Source organism: Ostrinia nubilalis, chromosome 6 (genome assembly GCF_963855985.1).
Source record: "Ostrinia nubilalis chromosome 6, ilOstNubi1.1, whole genome shotgun sequence".
Classification (NCBI taxonomy): Eukaryota; Metazoa; Arthropoda; class Insecta; order Lepidoptera; family Crambidae; genus Ostrinia; species Ostrinia nubilalis.
In genome coordinates, this window is record NC_087093.1 from 627520 (window position 1) to 646933 (window position 19414).

Sequence of the window (19414 nt, forward strand, 5' to 3'; positions counted from 1 at the left end):
ATTGGGTGCACGCGGTGTAGTGCTGTGTACGACAGGGGCGCCGAAAAAAGGTTTCTTGTTTTAGCGAAATTATTGATCACGAATAGCGTAGATTAGAATAAGTAAATAAATGAATTCCAAAACTAGTGAAGATGGTCATAAAATAGAGCTAATTAAAAAAATAAATAATCGTCGTCGTCGACGTCGCTTCTGTTGAACGACTAGTCGTGCAGGGGAAGGTTGAGGGCACAAGAGCGCGCGGCAGGTCGCCCATGCGCTGGACTGACCAGATCAAAACCACACTCAATGGTCCACTCCACGAGTGCACAAGGAAGGCTGCAGTGCGGGAGGAATGGCGACGGATTGTGACGACCACGACCACTCTGGCAAGAGTGTAGCGACGAAGAAGAAGAAGATATCATGAACCTATCCTATGCATTTTCGTTCTTTAGGAAAACAGATTCTGAATACGATGCAACGATTACAACAACATTGTGTAATGAAAAATAACATTTTCCAGTTGGCACCCCTTCAACTAACGCACCGCACTAGAGACAGTAATTAATCACTATTAGTATCTAGCTGTTAGCTTATTCAGTTCAATACCATAGCTTAGGAAGCGCGACGCGTACAAGCCTTTAGCTCCAAATAATTTTATTAATAGTGCCTGCAGAATAATGGCCAGCAACAACAGTTTTAACTCACAAGACTGGAGAGCAGAATTTATAGAAGTGATGTACTCGGATAAGTCGGTCTGGGCTCTAGTGTTTTACCAGAGTGTCATGGTCGTGATCTTTGTAGCTGGCGTGTGCTTCAACCTGCTGTCGTGCGCGGCGCTGTGGCAGGCGTGGCGCGCGCGCGCCGTCGACTACTACCTCCTCAACCTGACCGCCGTGGACCTCGTCGCGGCCTTCGGCATCCTCTTGGAACTCAACGGATACTCCCACTCCCCGAACGACTTCGAAGGCCTGTGGGACGCGGTGTGCAAAGTGCACTACTTACTGTTGTTCACCTTATTCAACACGGACATTTTGACCGTAACCGCGCTCGCGATCGAGCGATACGTGGCCGTGTTTCATCCGTTGCTGCTGAACAAAAATCCCGGGAGGAGAATGAGGAAAATTATCTGCTCGATTTGGTTGATTGCGATTCTCGAATCTGTGCCGGAGATGATGACGGTGTGTCTGGTGCAAACGCAGACGGTTTCCATGTGTGTCTACGTTCCGACTTCGCATGCCAAAGTGGCGAATGTAGTGTTAAGTCTGGCGACGTTCGCGATTCCGCTGGGCGCCATGTGCCTGGCGTACGCGCGGCTGGCGGGCGCGGTGCGGCGCGCGCAGGCCAGCCACAGCAGCGCAGCGGTCTTCAACCACCGCAATAACAGCAGTAAAATTAATAAGCTTATAAGTAAGTTTTTGTAGCTTTTCATTTATCTTATCCTTTTGCACAGAAATATCCGATACTACACAGATGTTTCATTTAATATTTATTTATTTTAAGATTCAAGGACCGCTTGATTTTCAGATCTACTGACTAAACATGGTTCACTTCTAAAAAATGTTTCGTCTTCGTAAGCAATTCTTGCTCTGTCCCCCTAACTTTTCCGGCCAATCCTTCTCACCTCCATTAATACGTTCCGTATGTCCAGTTGCGCTGACAGCGTCGTTCCTGGTCTGCTGGCTTCCGTTCTTCGTGTTTCGGATCATGTGTACGCTCGATACACATCGATCTTGGATGTTGCAGGTGATATTATATTCTTCATCTATACTTAAAATACTTATAATAAATCTGTAGAGAGGTCAATTCTGTACATGAAATATATTTTCAAAATAACTATCAGGGAGTGATTAGTGATCGATACTGATGCCAAAAATGCAATCAGTAAAATTTTTGTCTGTCTGTCTGTATGTTCCTTATAGAAACAAAAACTACTCGACGGATTTTAACGAAACTTGGTACAATTATTCTTCATACTCCTGGGCAGGTTATAGTATACTTAGGAATTCCCACGGGAACGGGTATTAGCGGGAAAATTCTTTTGTATGAAAAACCTAAACCGCTTAAGTTAGACGCTTGAAATTTGGCATGCAGGTACCTTAGTAAACTTAAAGCTTAGTTACAACAGGAAATTGCAAAATTCCCACGGGAACGGGAGTTAGCGGGAAAAAACATTTGTATGAAAAAATCTAAACCGCGTAAGATAGATGAAGGCGGTAAAACGGGATCCACGCGTACGAAGTCGCAGGCGGCCGCTAGTTCTACATAAAATAAATAAGGTCTAAGTAAAATAACGTAGCGTCCATTAACTCGAACCAATTTTTTTTAGAACTATGACATCCTGATGATGGTAGCTCTCAACAGCTGGTTTACCATCGTCCTGAACCCGCTGCTTTTCGGCTTGCTGTCTACAAAGTTCAGAAACGCTCTCAAGGTAAGATCTTAATGAGAAAAGTATTTGTACCATTTACTACAGTTTTAAGAGTAGCATTAGTATTCCCTAATGAGGTTCAGACTTGCGAAAGATCCCTGGAAGAAATTATATGCGTCAAATCGAGGACAGCGAAAGATGACCTGAAGTCCTATGCCCAGCCAGAAATGGCCCGATGATGGTGATTCAGTTTCGAAAAAATTATGCAATAATACCTTCAAACTATGTAATAAGTTAAAACAGAATGATTACGTCGCATCCTTTGCTGTTTACAGACCCCTGACTCGCACGTATGTATGCATGCATGTATCAATCACATTCCACATTTTAAGATATTGCAATGCGCTGACATGTCATTTTTTATTTACAGTCCTTGTGGAATACAAAATTCAAGAGACATCAATCGAGCAGCAGAAATTTAGTAGTGTGAAGTTACCTCAAAAATCTGGAATCACTCCCTACAATTCAGATGCACCTACTTACTTTTTGGAGGTTCGAAATAAATTTCAATTATATTTTGTGTTGGACCATTGTCCAAATAGGCAATAATTGTAAGAAAGTAAATAATATATCTATAAAAGGCAATTTATTGTGTATAATTCATTTAAAAAATCATCAGCCTGTATTTCATTTGACTAAAGCCATTTGTACTTAGCAATTAAAACACCTAAGTAAATCAGAAAATCACAGCTCATATCTTGCCGGCCTCGACCATGTCCTTCAGCTTGAACTTCTGGATCTTGCCAGAAGTGGTCTTAGGGAAGTCGTCCACCGTCTTGAGTATTCGAGGCATCTTGAAGCGGGCCAGTTTGCCGGCCAGGTGGCGCCGCGCGTCGTCGAGCGTAATGGAGGCCCCGGGACGAAGGCGGACAACCGCGCACAATTCCTCGCCTACTCGCTCGTCTGATACGCCCACCACCTGGATAATGTTTTCTAATATGGTCAGAGAACTTTATTGATACTTAATTTACTTACAGAAAGCTACAAAGCTTGCTACCTACTTAATTTCTAAATGAGCATGAAAGAAGAGTTTTGATTGTGTGTACTTACTTACCTACACAACGCGAGTTACGCTACTCGCAAAACGAACGGTTTTCGTTGTTATGGCCATGGTCATGGTAATGGTCTAGACCTAGAAAACAGTTTCTAGCAAGATGTGAGCGGAATGTGAGCTGTTAAAAATATGGAATATATGTGGAATAGAGTAGTTATAAGACAAGTATTTATTATTGTCCGGAAGAAGTGGTAAGGTTAAATTGGGACGTGTAAAAGTGCTTTTTAAAAGCCTACTTGCATAAATAAAATGAATTTTGAGTTTTATTGTGTGCAAGGAAGACATCGGTTTTGATTCCTCAAACGCTTCTTCGCTGAGGTGAGATTACTATCACCACTCTTTACTATTTTTCTCTAGTCTTGCCTTTATTTAAACTTAGCTTGTAGAGAATAGGAGAGAAGGTTTTGTGATGTTTAATGCTAGTGCTTTTAGGCTCTGGACCATGTATGTATAGTTGCGTATAAAACAGGTCTTAAATTTTCGCTTCGCTGTGTAAACCTAGCTTGCAGATTAGAAATGTTTTTATTTTTTAAGGACGTAATTGATCAGTGCCTCTCAACAATATCCTGCTGCGTGTTGAGCAGTTCCTAGTCTTCGCTTTGCTGTGTAAGCATATGAAAATGAAATGTTTTATTTAGCGACACAAAACAACATCAAGAAAATGATAACCAAACTAAAAATAAATAGAGTAGGTAATGTGCGTGTCACCGAAACGGTATCCACTCAGAATCATGTCGAGGTGTCGTAACGACGACTCTGGTCTTCCGTGGATACTCGAAGCGCAAGAGGCACTGCTATGACACAGCAATACTACTCCGGTTGCATCTTAGAGAATAGTAAAGAAAGGTTTATTTTTAACTAGCTTTCCGCCCGCGGCTTCGCCCGCGTAGAATTTTGTCTGTCATAGAAAAACTTTATCGCGCGCGTCCCTGTTTCAAAAACCGGGATAAAAACTATCCTATGTCCTTTCCCGGGACTCAAACCAAATTTCATCAAAATCGGTTCAGTGGTTTAGGCGTGAAAGCGAGACAGACAGACAGAGTTACTTTCGCATTTATAGTATTAGTATAGATTATAGTCTGGTCCGGGAGCACGTAGAATTTTGTCCAATGACCCCAAGCTACCCATCCTTATCGTTCGCGCGTAATTATTTTGCTGTCGCGCTCGCACACTCACTGCGGGCGCCCGTCGCACAGTCGCGACAGCAATATAATTACGCGCGAGCGATAAGGATGGGTAGCTTGGGGTCATTGGACAAAATTCTACGTGCTCACGGACCAGACTATAGTATAGATCAGTCTTTCCCAAAGTGGGCGATAACGCCCCCTTGTGGGCGCTGCAGGCTTAAAGGGGGGCGGTAAGAGACCCAGAAAAAAAATCGGGACGTTGTGTAGAGGTTTGGGAGGCGTCATCTACTAGGAGGACTCTTAGACATCGACTGAGCTTGACTCTTGACTACAGAAATGGGGGGCGCTAAAAATAATTTATTCTCAAAGTGGGCAGTAGACTAAATAAGTTTGGGAACCACTGGTATAGATGCTGCCTGGCCTTACCTGGCTCTCGACAATGTCTGGGTGCGTGTTGAGCAGGTCCTCGATCTCCTTTGGCGCGATGTTCTCTCCGCCGCGCACCACGATGTCCTTCAGCCGGCCCACGATTCGCGCGTACCCGTCCGGCCTTAGCACGAACTTGTCGCTGCAACACAAGCAACAGTTGCACTGCGACATCCTCCCATAGATTTTGTATGGCAGATAAGCTGCACAATTTCACCAGCTCGATTGAGGGACCACTTACTGTTTTCAAAGCAGCTAATAAATCCTATTATAATTGTTTTTATACAGAAGTTGTCTTCCACTTTACTGGTTGATGGTAGTGGTCAAGGAGTCTGGAGTATGATATCGTTCAGTGCACTATTTATCAAACAGATTATTCCGACCTGATAATTTGTCAATAATATTTTCCCCAAGACGTCTGGCCAGCGTGGGGTGTGTAGGCCTACATTAGAAAGGATCGTGCTCCTGCAGTGGGAACCAAATGAACTGATGATGATGATTGTCCTGTCGATGATTTGGTTTTTCAGATGTGATTATCACAATCATGGGCTGATATATTATATTAGTTCAAACAATGAATATACTCGTAGACGTGGGAATCTCACCCGGTGCTCAGCCAGCCGTCGTCAGCCAGCACCTCGCTGGTCTTCCCGGGCTCGGCCCAGTAGCCCATCATGGTGCTGTAGCCGCGCTGCAGCAGCTCACCGCTGGAACCCCACGGAACAGTTTTGCCTTCCTGGTCCACTACCTGAAAAAAATATAATAGAGCCTTGGTAATGCCAATTTGTTGAAGTGGTCAGCCTTCTGTGCGTTTTATTGCTACGACGAAAATCAAGTAAAACACCACCTCCACTCTTTCCGTGGATGTTGTAAGAGGTGACTAAGGAAGAAACACGCAACATCAGGTTTCCCAAACCCGTTTGGGCAGCGTGAGGAATGTAGAGGGCTATGCTCGGTGTTTCTTTACGAGATCGAATCAGAAATGAGAAAATCCGTAAAAAAAAAAGTCGCTGACATAGCCCAACGGACTAGCAAGCTGAAGTGGTAATAGGCAGGGCACATAGTACGCAGAACTGACGGCCGATGGGGCAACAAGGTTCTGGAATGCAGGCCACGTACCGGAAAATGCAGCTTCCACCCACAAGGTGGACCGACGACATCATAAAGGTAGCAGAAAGGCGCTCGACACAGGCCGCTACCAACTGGGCAACATGGAAAGCATTGGGGAAGGCCTATGTTCAGCAGTGGACGTCCTATGGCTGAGATGATGATGATGTCCTCCTGCTGTGGAGCCTAACGTCCTGATGATAGTCTACTTACCTTGACCTCGAGGTGGTCGTGCAGGAAGCCGACGGTGTCCGCCACCACGTCCACGCCGTCTTCTGGTAGCGACTGGAACAGCCCCGCCGTCGCCTCCGTCAGTCCGTACAGCGTCTGCAAGCAGGGACTGAACAGTTCAATACGTCAGACATAACGTAAAAACACTGTCTTCAAAGTCCAACGATACTGAAACTTTATAATATGTCATAATTATGGGGCACTTCGGTGTTGGCCAAAATCGGAACTGACAATCTTGTTTAATAGTAGCGCCCTCTTATCAATGTCATATCTGGGACACTTCAGTTTTGGCTATAACAAAATGGCGGCACGTCAACGTCACCTGGCGGCGTTTAACAGAAATTAGTAAGCGAAGAGGCGACCTTATGTCGATCCGTGGATCTGAAAAGACATATTGGAGACTGTGTGCGCTACTGCTATCACCGTCCATTGTAAACATAGTTATAAAAGTTGGACCTGTTTTATGCTGTCCACGGTAAATGCGGTGGCACATCAAGCTGAATACTGTAGCATCTTATTTACTTGTAACAGGGACGATTATGCGACAGCAAATTGTGTTCCGTCTACTGCTGGTCAAAGGATTTTCACAACCGGTCCTGGGCTGCATGTAGGTGTTCCAGGATGATCGTACCTTGACGGAGTCCACGTGTAGAAGGTTGTGGATGTCTCGCACGAGCTGCGGGCTTAGCGGCGCGCCGGCTGCTAGCGCTCGGCGCAGGCGCGGCTTGAGCGACGAGCCGCGCATCTGGGAAACCATTCGGAGAACTTATTTATTTATTTATTTTTAATTTAATTTAAATAATTTATTTATTTCATGATATAAAACGGTTTCGTTCGTTCGTTCGTTTCAGCCAAAAGACGTCCACTGCTGGACAAAGGCCTCCCCCAAGGTTCTATGCTCTATGCTAAGGTGCTATGCTCGGAGTTTCCCTGCGTGATCGAATCAGAAATGAGGAGATCCGTAGGAGAACCAGAGTGACTGACATGGCCCGCAGAATCGCTAGAGCATAGAACCTTGGGGGAGGCCTTTTTCCAGCAGTGGACGTCTTTCGGCTGAAACGAACGAACGAAAACATTAAATATCATTTATGTAAGTACCTGAGATAGCATGTCCACAAACATCGTTGGCGTTCCAGTAACAATTGAACACCTGAAAAGAAATACATATACATGAGTATTACTCGTTAATTTTATTGTTAAAAGTCATACAGAAGTATAGAAGTACTATTGGCAACAGTGTTAACTACCCATTGCGGGTCATGTCGTTTCGTTCTATCGCAAAGAATCACCATTTGATGAGAGCGAGAGCAAAAACGGAAATGGAAGGCGAGCTTAATGCCATAAGTCATTCTCTACCAGCTGACCTTGAGCAAAACAGAGATATTGAGTAGGCGGTGCTAAAATGGTTGATGGATGATGATGACTCACTGGTGGTCGTGCAGCGCTTGAAGCGCGGCGCGCGCGTCGTACAGCGGCGCTGGGAGCGTGAGCGTGGCGCCGTGCCGCCAGCCGCCCAGCAGCGTGATCACCGAGCCCAGCGCGTGGAAGATGGCGCCTGAGCATATTTATTGACTCACTGGTGGTCGTGCAGCGCTTGAAGCGTGATCACCGAGCCCAGCGCGTGGAAGATGGCGCCTGAGCATATTTATTGACTCACTGGTGGTCGTGCAGCGCTTGAAGCGTGATCACCGAGCCCAGCGCGTGGAAGATGGGCGCCTGGACATATTTATTGACTCACTGGTGGTCGTGCAGCGCTTGAAGCGTGATCACCGAGCCCAGCGCGTGGAAGATGGCGCCTGAGCATATTTATTGACTCACTGGTGGTCGTGCAGCGCTTGAAGCGTGATCACCGAGCCCAGCGCGTGGAAGATGGGCGCCTGGACATATTTATTGACTCACTGGTGGTCGTGCAGCGCTTGAAGCGTGATCACCGAGCCCAGCGCGTGGAAGATGGCGCCTGAGCATATTTATTGACTCACTGGTGGTCGTGCAGCGCTTGAAGCGTGATCACCGAGCCCAGCGCGTGGAAGATGGGCGCCTGGACATATTTATTGACTCACTGGTGGTCGTGCAGCGCTTGAAGCGTGATCACCGAGCCCAGCGCGTGGAAGATGGCGCCTGAGCATATTTATTGACTCACTGGTGGTCGTGCAGCGCTTGAAGCGTGATCACCGAGCCCAGCGCGTGGAAGATGGGCGCCTGGACATATTTATTGACTCACTGGTGGTCGTGCAGCGCTTGAAGCGTGATCACCGAGCCCAGCGCGTGGAAGATGGGCGCCTGGACATATTTATTGACTCACTGGTGGTCGTGCAGCGCTTGAAGCGTGATCACCGAGCCCAGCGCGTGGAAGATGGGCGCCTGGACATATTTATTGACTCACTGGTGGTCGTGCAGCGCTTGAAGCGTGGCGCGCGCGTCGTACAGCGGCGCTGGGAGCGTGAGCGTGGCGCCGTGCCGCCAGCCGCCCAGCAGCGTGATCACCGAGCCCAGCGCGTGGAAAATGGGCGCCTGCGCATATTTTTTTTTTTTATATATCTGCAATCGACTTGGGTCATAATCAGATGTTTTGTCTTGTTCACTAATGCCACTTCCATAGCCATAGCAACCTTGCGGTTTTACTGGCCGAAACGGGATACATGAACGCGGCATGCGTCGGCAATGAACGAACATCTCATATAACCAAGTCAATTGAAATCGGTACGGCTAGCACGAAAAACTTTCGAGTTCGAATCGTTTGCGTATTCGAATCGCCATCAAAAGATTTAGTACCTACAAAAACTGCAACAGCGCCCTTGTGAACGTGTCGTAAAGTGAACTTAGTATGAGAAATGGTTGCACGAAACTTATTTTGAGAATCAAAACTGTCACGTTATCGTTTAATTCGAAGATTGAGTATCGAATTTTGTCGAATACACAAACGATTCGAAGACGAAAGTTGTTCATACTAGAGGTACAGACTAGAAATAAATAAGATACAAACGTTTCCATTTTGTATCCTACAAAAATTCGCTGATTTAGTATTACGAGTAGTATAGGTTGTTCTAACGTTCTTAGGGTTCCGTAGTCCTGACAAGGAACCCTTATTATACTACAAGGAACGAAGCTATCTTTGAAAACACCCAGTTCTACGTGTTGTGTACCTGTAAGCAGATGTCCTGATGGCCGTCGTGGTAGCCGAGCCGCTTGCCCACGAAGTACGTGTTGTTGACCACGCCCCGCTGCGAGTCCAGCCCCGCTTTGGGGTTACCTGGGAAGAAAAAAGTAGCTTATTATGCCTACATACCGGATTAACGGTGGCTCCACACTACCAGAGTAAATACAAATGCGCACCTCACCGCTAATCCACGCTAAATTTTGTCAGTGTGTGCGTGCGTGCCGCATACGTATTGGCGCGCTCACATACAAACCGCGCTCGGGCGTTTCTATGAAGATGACCTACTCATTTGTATTTACTCTGACACTACTCCACATAATATTCTTTATTGATAGGCATGTAGGCAATTTTTAGATACTTATACTTGTCCCAATAATAGCTTGCATCATCAATCCACTGCTGGACTGATAGGTAATTTTAATAATTAAGCATGCAACTGAATCAATCAGTCAAATAATATAACGCTCTAAACTCTAATGCACCGTTATCTACAGCGATCTCCTTTAAAGAATTCGTTGTCCCCAATGATCGCCTTATCAGAAGGAAAGCAAATACCTAAATAGTTTTCCTAAACTAAAATTATCAGATACGTATTTCTTATCAGATAGGGTTTGTATTTATTTAAATTGTGTATTTTGCCCTTTCCCGAGGTGACCTTCAATCAGTCATAGACAGTCTTCCGATAAAGAAACGATTGAAAAATCTTAGCAGATCTGAAATACTCTTCTTCCTATACAGAGTGTTAGGTAAAGGGGTATATGAGCCGACACTAGCCCATGTTAACATGGGCATATAAATGGTATGGTGAAGTCAGAAAATTGATATCTTCATTTTAATTATTTTAATTTTCATACAAATCGGATTTTATAAAATTTATTTTGTATGAAAATTCCAAAAATTAAAACGATGATATCAGATTTCTGACTTTACCATACCATTTATATGCCCGTGTTAACATGGGCTAGTGTCGGCTTATATAGGTAGGTACCCATTTGCCTAACACCCTGTATACTAAGATCAATACTAAGATTAAGTTACTCTCGCAACTCTAAATATTCACCTACCTGTGGTTCCCGAGGTGAAGTGAATTATGGAACCGTCTTCAGGTTTGACCTCGCTCGCGTATTTGGACGCATCTTGGTTCGCGTATTCTTCCACCAGCGACTCGAAGTTGAATGCCCCACTGGAATATAATATTAATAACTACATTCATAAAACTGAATACTTATTGTTATATCACTAGGTTCGAATACTAAAACTCTAGAACATTTAATTTGAAACCAAAGGTCGCCTGTTAAAATTAAATAATCGCGACGATAAAGCAATTAAGTTTTTCCTTTTAATTCAGATGAAATTAGAACACTAGCACTGATTTTATGATGTAATCTATACAGGTAAAGGGCGTTTGAAATGGAAATGCATAATATTAATTGAGAAAAATTGTTCATTTTTGCAATTAATCTTGTAAGAATAATAACATATTCCGACACGCAAATCATGTTTGCGTGTCGGAATATGTTATTATTCTTATGTATTCATATACAAGATTTCCTATAACATTTTCCTAAACGCAATAAACGAGGTAAAACATTAAAAAAGTCTGTACAAAATCCATCAGTGTAAAGTATTTCCCATCCACTTACTCCAACTTCTCTTTCCCCGCAGCTATGACGGAGATGAGCTCGGGGAATTCGTCTGAAGACAGACGACCAGGCTTGGAGTTCTGCAGCTGCGGGATGAGCTGGTTCAGGGTGGTGTGGTAGCGCCGGTTGGGAAGCTGCTCGCTTACCACGAGGCTCTTAACACCCACCTTCTTTAGGCAGTAGCTTAACTCTGATTTTTCGTATGCGGGATTGATTAATGCCTGGAAATATTAGGTATTTAGGTAGCGTCAGAGTGTCCTAGAAATATGATTGATTTAGCAAAAACATCGGTGTAAATTGAAATTGAAATTGAAAAAAAAATTGTCAGACCGGGGTCCATAATCGTGTTAGTAACAATTTTCAAAGCCGCTTACATAGCACTGGAGACGTGCAAGCTAAGCCAGCGCCCCATGTAAAGATACATGAAAAATTTGGAAATTGAAGTTACATGGAAATTCCTGACAGAGCGAAAGACGACTCGTCCCGTGAATGTCTTATGAGGCCACTAAGGGAGAAAGAAGTGAACATTAAGCCTCTCCCAACCCACTCAGCTAACGTGAAGAGTTAGGCTAAATCTCCATTAGCATACAATCAGATGTACAGCCTTCAAGTCACTCATAAGCACCTTTTCATCGTCTTAGCTGTTGGACACAACCAAGACGTCCTCCGCTGTCACAGTCTTTACACGGTGGGACCTATTATGGGGGTTGGGGTGTCAACAACCAAGATAAATCCTCCGTGGTCATTCCACTCTACACGGTAGGACCTATATTTGGGAGGTGAGGGGTTCTGAGTAGGAGAACCAGAGTGACTGACATAGCCGCAGAATCGCTAAAATCAAGTGGCAGTGGGCGGGGCACATAGCTCGGAGAGCTGATGGCCGCTGGGGCAGAAAAGTTCTTGAGTGGCGACCACGAGCCGAAGGACGTAGCGTGGGCAGGCCTCCCACTAGGTGGACCGACGATCTGGTGAAGGTCGCGGGAGGTGCCTGTATGCAGGTCTATGTGCGCAGGACCGGACTTTGTGGAAATCCTTGGGGGAGGCCTTTGTCCAGCAGTGGACGTCTTTCGGCTGGAACGAACGAGGGGTTCTGAAAGGGTACTCACAGCTATGAGGCCGGCGCGCGCGGCTGCCAAGATGGCCACGACGCAGGCGGCGCAGTTGTGCGCCCACACGCCCAGCCGATCACCGCGCTGCAGGCCCTGCGCACGCAGCGCACACGCTAATGCATCCGCCTGTAATAGGTACATATTGTTAGTTGTGTAAAATCTAAAACGTTAAAATAGCGGTATCGTTATAGCCAATGAGCTGCTGTCATAGTGACATTGACATAATGTCAATGTCACACGAGAATCAAACTTCAGAATGGAGGGACGCGCGGAGACGACTCCGCGCGCTTTTGCTAAGTGATGAATTGAATTTGTAATAAGGCAATATAATGTGAAAGTTAAGTATCCAGTGTTTTATTTATGAGAATAGATCTACCGGCCTTTAATAATATCAACCATTATTAGGCAACGTTTCCACCAGATAAACAGAGAAACCGGCAGACAGTGGTGACTTTGTTGCGGCGCTTCTTCTCAGCACTTGCTGAAAGTTTGTCTCGAAGCGCTGGTAGGGCAAAAAAGAATGAGACATGTATAGACTCCTTAAGAGCATTTGACGATTTGTAAGTACTAATCCCATCAAAAACAATACTTGTCAAAAAAACCAAGTCTCGCAACTCAGTTGTTCTACGGTAAAAAGTTGTGAGATCCATGTAATACCAAGTCCAGGCCAGGAAATCTTTAACGTTTTACATAAATTATTGACTTGGCCATCGCACTAAATAATTTAATTTACACGTGTTTTCATGCGATGGCCAAGTCAATATATTTATGTAAAACGTTAAAGATTTCCTGGCCTGGACTTGGTATTACATGGATCTCACAACTTTTTACCGTAGAACAACTGAGTTGCGAGACTTGGTTTTTTTGACAAGTATTGTTTTTGATGGGATCTCATTTCTTTTTGTATTTTGTAAAACTGGACCGAAATTGAAAAATTTTACTCGACTTGGCGGTTGCACTACCGTGCCCCCAAATCTCATTTCTTTTTGTATTTTGTAGACAGCAGTTATGTATCTAGAAAACTGGACCGAAATTGAAAAATTTTACTCGACTTGGCGGTTGCACTACCGTGCCCCCAAATATTTTAGTTTTTCCTTGATTCATACACCAAACACTACTTATATTCCAAATTTGAAGCTTCTAGGTCTGCTAGAAGTGCCTTAGAATTTTGATGATCGGTGTCAGTCAGTGAGTCAGTGAGTGACAAAATTAAGTAACTTTGACCCGTTATAATTCTTAAACTACTGGTTCAAATTGAATGAAATTTTAAATATACCGTGTCTTTACAATGCCTGCATAGCCAATGAAAATTCAGCCTTCTAGTTTTATCCACAACGAAGTTACAGGCGGTCGAAAATGGCCTGAATTGCTTCGAGAAAAGGATGGTACGGCCGTGCCGCTTTTTTGCTCGACTTGGTGGGGGCACTGCCGTGCCCCCAGATTTAATTAGTCTACACAAATAAAGATAATTCTGATTTAGATTTTTGATTTTAGATCACAAAAAATACTAACATCGTCTTTTTACTCTCCCAATCATCAAAAACGTGTTTTAATAGTGCTACTCCAGCGTCAGTAGTGCTTCTGCCAGAGATGTGCTAGGAAGATGAGTGGAGCGAGGATGGGAAGCGAACCTGTGCTGTGATACGGACGGTTTGAATATTGACAAAATTGTTATTTTAAGTTTTACTTATTTGTCAAAAAGTACCTTATCAAATAAGGTAATTTTTGACAAATAGAAAATAGAAAAGAACAAATAGAAAATAAAGCACTGCCTCTCAAGCAATACATTATCTGGGTAGTGAATAAAAAATGTTCTAGCTTATTCCGGGTGCTATCTTTTCGTAATTATCTAATGATCCTTATCACTTACCTAAAAGACAATGCCGGAAATTGGCGTCTTTTTTTTTTCGCGCGGCCATCGACCAAACCTTGTTTTTTGATTACAAAATAGTGTAATAAACCAAACTTACTACGGCATGTATACCTCTAAACTCAGTCTGAACTGAGTTACGAGCATTAGAAGTTTGATGATTTTCATACTAGATTTGCTTTTTGCGCGCAAGTTTTGTAAGAAATTGCAACAAAATAGTGACATTGTTGTGTAAACAAACAATACCATCCATTAAAGGCTCCAGACATCAGTGTGGAGCAGAATCAGCGCAATATTTTGTTGCAATTTCTTACAAAACTTGCGCGAAAAAAGCAAATCTAGTATGAAAATCATCAAACTTCTAATACTCGTAACTCAGTTCAGACTGAGTTTAGAGGTATACATGTTTTAGTAAGTTTGGTTTATTACACTACATATTTTGTAATCAAAAAACAAGGTTTGGTCGATGGCCGCGCGAAAAAAAAAAGACGCCACCTTCCATACAAAATCTGGCATTGCCATTTGTTGGTGATCATAGGTCTTAGCAGATTATCTCCTAGTGGAAAATTACAGACTTCTAAACTGAAACTTTCTCGATCAATGATATTCGTGACAATACCCTGTATTGTTCAAAGCTCCCTAGTTTATTGTGTTGGTGTGCCACATATAAGTATGAGTAAATTGAATGCTACGAAGATACTACGATTTTTACGTCTCTACCGACATATATTTTCCCGTAACTATATTAAAGGTTCTTCGACCTTTATTTTCATATTCTAAAAGTGCATATAATTTATTGGACTTATGGACATCCATTTGTTTTAATTAACGATAAGGTGGTATTCATGATTTGTTATTTACATCTATTACTTTAACACCCATTATAATTGCATATTCTATGCAAATAAATAATGATTACGGAACAATACAATATTTTATCTGTGCCAATTTGTATGAGATCGTCGTTAATATCAATATCCATACATCCACAGCTACATACAGGGCATTATCACTCGTAAACACAACTTCACGGTGACGGGGCAAAGTGTACAACAAACTTGGAGTAAAAACGATTTCCATCACTTTTGAATGTCATAAGGAAAGCTACCTATGTGTAGGGATATTTTTGGCATTCTACAGACAACAGACTTTAAATATACATATGTAGCTTGCCCTACCACTGTCATCTTAGAATTTGTCTAAAGAATCGGACCTATGATATGATACCAAATCGGTGTTATGAGCGCATTTCAATGCTGTTCAGTGTTCATACTGATTAAGCCTGATCCAACTATAGCCCGACTAAGTCTTGTCTGCGGGGTGTCTTAAAAGTACCGATGCATTAAGTTGTTGACTCCAGCTCCTTACCTGCTTGAGCAGTTGCTCATAGGTGAGGGCGGCGCCTTCGTGCACAGAGCGGAGCGCCAGCCGCGTAGGGTGCTTGTTGACGGTCTCCAGGAACGCCTGGCTGATGGTAGCTTGCTGTAAGGGCTCGCTGCCGATGTGCTTCATGTAGCTCTCGGTGGGAGACGCCTGGATCAGGCTCAGCCATCTGGAAGAGATTAGGAAGGGATTAAGGAGCACCAAATGAGAGGAGGACAAACAGCTGCCCAAAAAATACGATCGTAGTTTTATAATCCTTATTGATAACTATCTATCTCAATAACCACTAAGTAATCACTAAATAAGTAACACAATTTATCTCATATTTAACTCTCTCTCTCTCATAGTTACCCTAATATAAGTTTAAACCCTTGTGGGAAACATGGAGTGGTGAGGAAGTTAGAGAGTTACTGGACTGAACTATACAAAGACAGTTGATTGCTTGCTTCGAAGGGAAAGGTAAATACATGACATACATAAGTACACCGGTAATTATATGGAAAACACATACAGTAACGCACTTCTCTAGATGTAAATGATTATGGATAGAATCGAATGTTTTTAATAAAGTAATTAAGCACCCGAAACAAAAGAATTCCCATTCAAATTCATACTTGCACTTTAATTCCAGATGATTTTTACAGTATTTACCTCAAATTACTAGATTTGTTGATGTTTTTCGTCACAAGAAGCACGCTTTTCCTCAACATTGTGCTGCCGCTGTACGCGCGCGCGCACGACCTATGCGCGAGGCCGACTGGCGGGCACTCGACTGATAACCGGTTGTAAACATTATTACACAAACACACAGCTATCTGTAGTGACAACAAAATAGTCTAGAGAAAGATAAGTGAGAGAATTTTGTTATGACAAAGTGGTTTTGTTCGTTCGTTCGTTCGTTTCAGCCGAAAGACGTCCACTGCTGGACAAAGGCCTCCCCCAACGCTTTTATCGTTTTGTATCGCAAGATTCTAGTCTATCAATTGGAGGGAACATTGTCATCATCATCATCATTTCAGCCACAGGACGTCCACTGCTGAACATGGCCTCCCCCAATGATTTCCACATCGGTTAGTAGCGGCCTGCATCCAACGCCTTCCTGCTACCTTTACGAGGTCGTTTACATTACCAGTAACTAGCTTTTTCTCTCAGCTTTGCCCGCATGAAATTCAGTTTACGGTTACCACAGAAAGATTGACTTAGGTACTTGACTATCGTTGTAATTTGGCCAATTAACTCATTATCGTTACCCAATTAGTTAAATAGAAATTGTATTGCATCATATTCTGTCGTATCATACGTGAAATTTCTTAATAACAACTTACATGATATTTTATAGGCAATACCTACTTTAATTTAGGTACAATTCAAGTAGCTTGCTGCCTACAAACAACCGACTTTGACATTGATATAAATAAATATGCAACGCAAGCATTAGCAGAACTAATTTTATCTCCATTATCGAAGTACAATATTATGTACCTATTACGATACTACAAATTTAATCTTAATTGTCGATGTTTCTTATCATTATTGCATAAAGTGAATGATTGTTATATTACGATAAGAACAACCTCTGTTTAGTTTCAGGACTGGGTAATTGCTTTGATGGAATTTGAGGGTTTAACTTTTTACATAAATAATTTTGTGGCACACAGAACAAGATTTACTCGTAAACTTAGTATGCTCGCTCAACTCTAAGTGCAACTTTACACTGGTTTTACGACACCGTAAACTGACCGTTCATTTGTTTACGGTCGTCACGTCAACACCCACAAACGTCGGTAACGAGCTCTTCGAATGTTTGTTGAGGGGCATTTAGTCTGCCTCTGAACGCTTCCGATTTTCAACGGTCCAGAGCGGATGGTTATTTACACCAGATTCTATAGACCATGGTAAATCCCCAGCAGCCAATAACTTCACTCACGTGTATTTTATGGTCAAGAAATGGATTAATTGTTATTATATTATTTGACATTTCAGCGTTTCTTTCAGGGAGAAACACTTCTCTAACACCGTACCTACTCGTAAACCATTTATCAGCTTGATCTGTTGAAGTTGTCACGCACTGTACCTATAGCGTCTTACATTAGGAAATAGGAATATACCATCGCTTGCCGATGTGTAGTTCGAACACTTCGAGCATTATAGTGTGGGCTCCCTAAAGATACGAGCAAACACGCTCTGACTAGGCAGGTACCTCGACTCAGATTGCTTTCAAAATAAAAAAGGGGTAACCGCAAATAACCGCCCAGTCTTACCTATCAATCACGGGGCGATTCATCAGCTACTCAGTCATAGCCATAACTGGTGTGCAGTGATAGTGTAGGTCATGTCTTGCACGGCCGGAGCACGGTCAAGCCTTTTGTTCTCCGGTACCGCCGGATCGAGGCCGCCGCGCCCGCCCGCCGGAAGTCGCGTGCGCCCCGCATGCGGCCTAGCGCGCCCAGAACAGCTAAGGGCGCCGTTAACTGCGCAGAAACAAAACGCAGTAAAAACAAGCACTAATATACCCTGCCCTGACAAATCCTTTGCAATGCCTTTACTGTATCGATGTCAGTGTCCCCCACTTGGTACAACAGTAGTGTTGAGAGGATCATGCGGGCTGCTACCAACCGATCAATCTGAAAATCATTATTGGAGGAGGACTATGTTCAATTGACGCCCTGTAGCTGAAATGGTGATAGTGTTGAAAGTAGAAGACATCTTTAGGGCAAGCTTACCTCTGCGTGGAAGGGTAATTGGACTCAACATGAAAATAAATATGATTCCCTACTGCAATGCACTTTAATCTTTTGTATATTCTTATCGTCCTGAAAAAAATAACTCTACCCTTTGAAGAGATGCAAAGTGCTAAGAATATAATTATTTCTCAAGAAAAAGGCTTGAACAAACTGGACTTTCTGTTAATTTCAGGCTGTGCACGTGGCGCCCCCTCCCCTGCCCTCTAGTGACGAAACATGCAAATTCCCCGACCTCCTAAGGCCACGATATAGATCGTGGTGGAAAATGCGTTGGGAACGAGTTTTCCGCCTTCCAATTTTCTGCTAACAAGGTCGGGGGGTGAAGGATCGAGGCTGCTGCTCCTGGCCGGTGACCATTCAACCCCCTTTCCGGGGGTTTCAGCCATAACAATTACAGAATAATTATGTGTTTTCCTAGCAGTTAACAAATCGTTGGATTTTTCACAATTTAGAATTTAAAGAATAAAAATTAAATTCTTGATTATTGAAAGTTGCACGATGTACGTAACGGGTGCACGTTTCAGGCATGTCTCAACCAAGTCTTCTTGAGACAATCCAAATGGCGCTATAAGAGATAATATTAAAAAATACATTTTATTAGATTAGCTACTGAAAGAATTTTTACGATTTACCCAATGAGGAAGTTGTATTTGAAAAGCTTAACGTCTACAGCGTCATGCAAAGCATTTAAGGCACTTAAGCATCTCGTAGCAATCAATCTGAATACATTCCTAAATCCTGCAGTGGAATAAATTCTACAACATGCCTACCAGCGTGTTGGCTCTATTGCTCTCCTCGCGCCTGCAAAGCACAGGCATTCCTTCCAAAATAACAACACACAAAAATGAGAGCGACTTTTCGTTCCACGAGCGAGACATTAGCATTAAGTACATATGTAATCGCAATGTGTGTCGGTTCGGTTCGTTCGCGACTGACGTTGATTTAGTGCCCTCAGCCCTGCCGGTGTTTGCTCAAGGAGAACTTGAAACGCTTTCTTTAATTACTAAACTACTTAACCAAAAAAACATTCAAACACATTTGCACTTGAAGGCAAACTTTTTGTGTTGATAATTACCAAAATCATTATTAAGCTTGGGTAAAGTAATCGGTTAATTTTTGGCTCTACTTATGATTTTTCATATTTCACCCCAAATCC

At 43.2% G+C, this 19414-nt stretch overlaps 2 protein-coding genes across 2 annotated transcripts; one reads left to right on the forward strand and one right to left on the reverse strand.

The window, feature by feature from the left end:
- Window positions 1-656: 656 nt before the first annotated feature.
- Window positions 657-2586, forward strand: LOC135072776 (orexin/Hypocretin receptor type 1-like). Its single transcript, XM_063966813.1, has 2 exons — window positions 657-1386; window positions 2453-2586. Exons 1-2 carry the CDS (start codon window positions 657-659, stop codon window positions 2584-2586), a joined length of 864 nt encoding a protein of 287 aa, XP_063822883.1.
- Window positions 2587-2976: 390 nt separating this feature from the next.
- Window positions 2977-16271, reverse strand: LOC135072777 (medium-chain acyl-CoA ligase ACSF2, mitochondrial). The gene is made up of 13 exons (XM_063966814.1): window positions 16166-16271; window positions 15500-15683; window positions 12259-12387; window positions 11153-11373; window positions 10574-10692; window positions 9496-9602; window positions 8736-8863; window positions 7451-7502; window positions 6984-7097; window positions 6335-6448; window positions 5620-5762; window positions 5015-5156; window positions 2977-3326 (listed from the first exon to the last, which is right to left on the reverse strand). Exons 1-13 carry the CDS (start codon window positions 16222-16224, stop codon window positions 3099-3101), a joined length of 1740 nt encoding a protein of 579 aa, XP_063822884.1. The 5' UTR covers window positions 16225-16271; the 3' UTR covers window positions 2977-3098.
- Between the last annotated feature and the right edge of the window lie 3143 nt (window positions 16272-19414).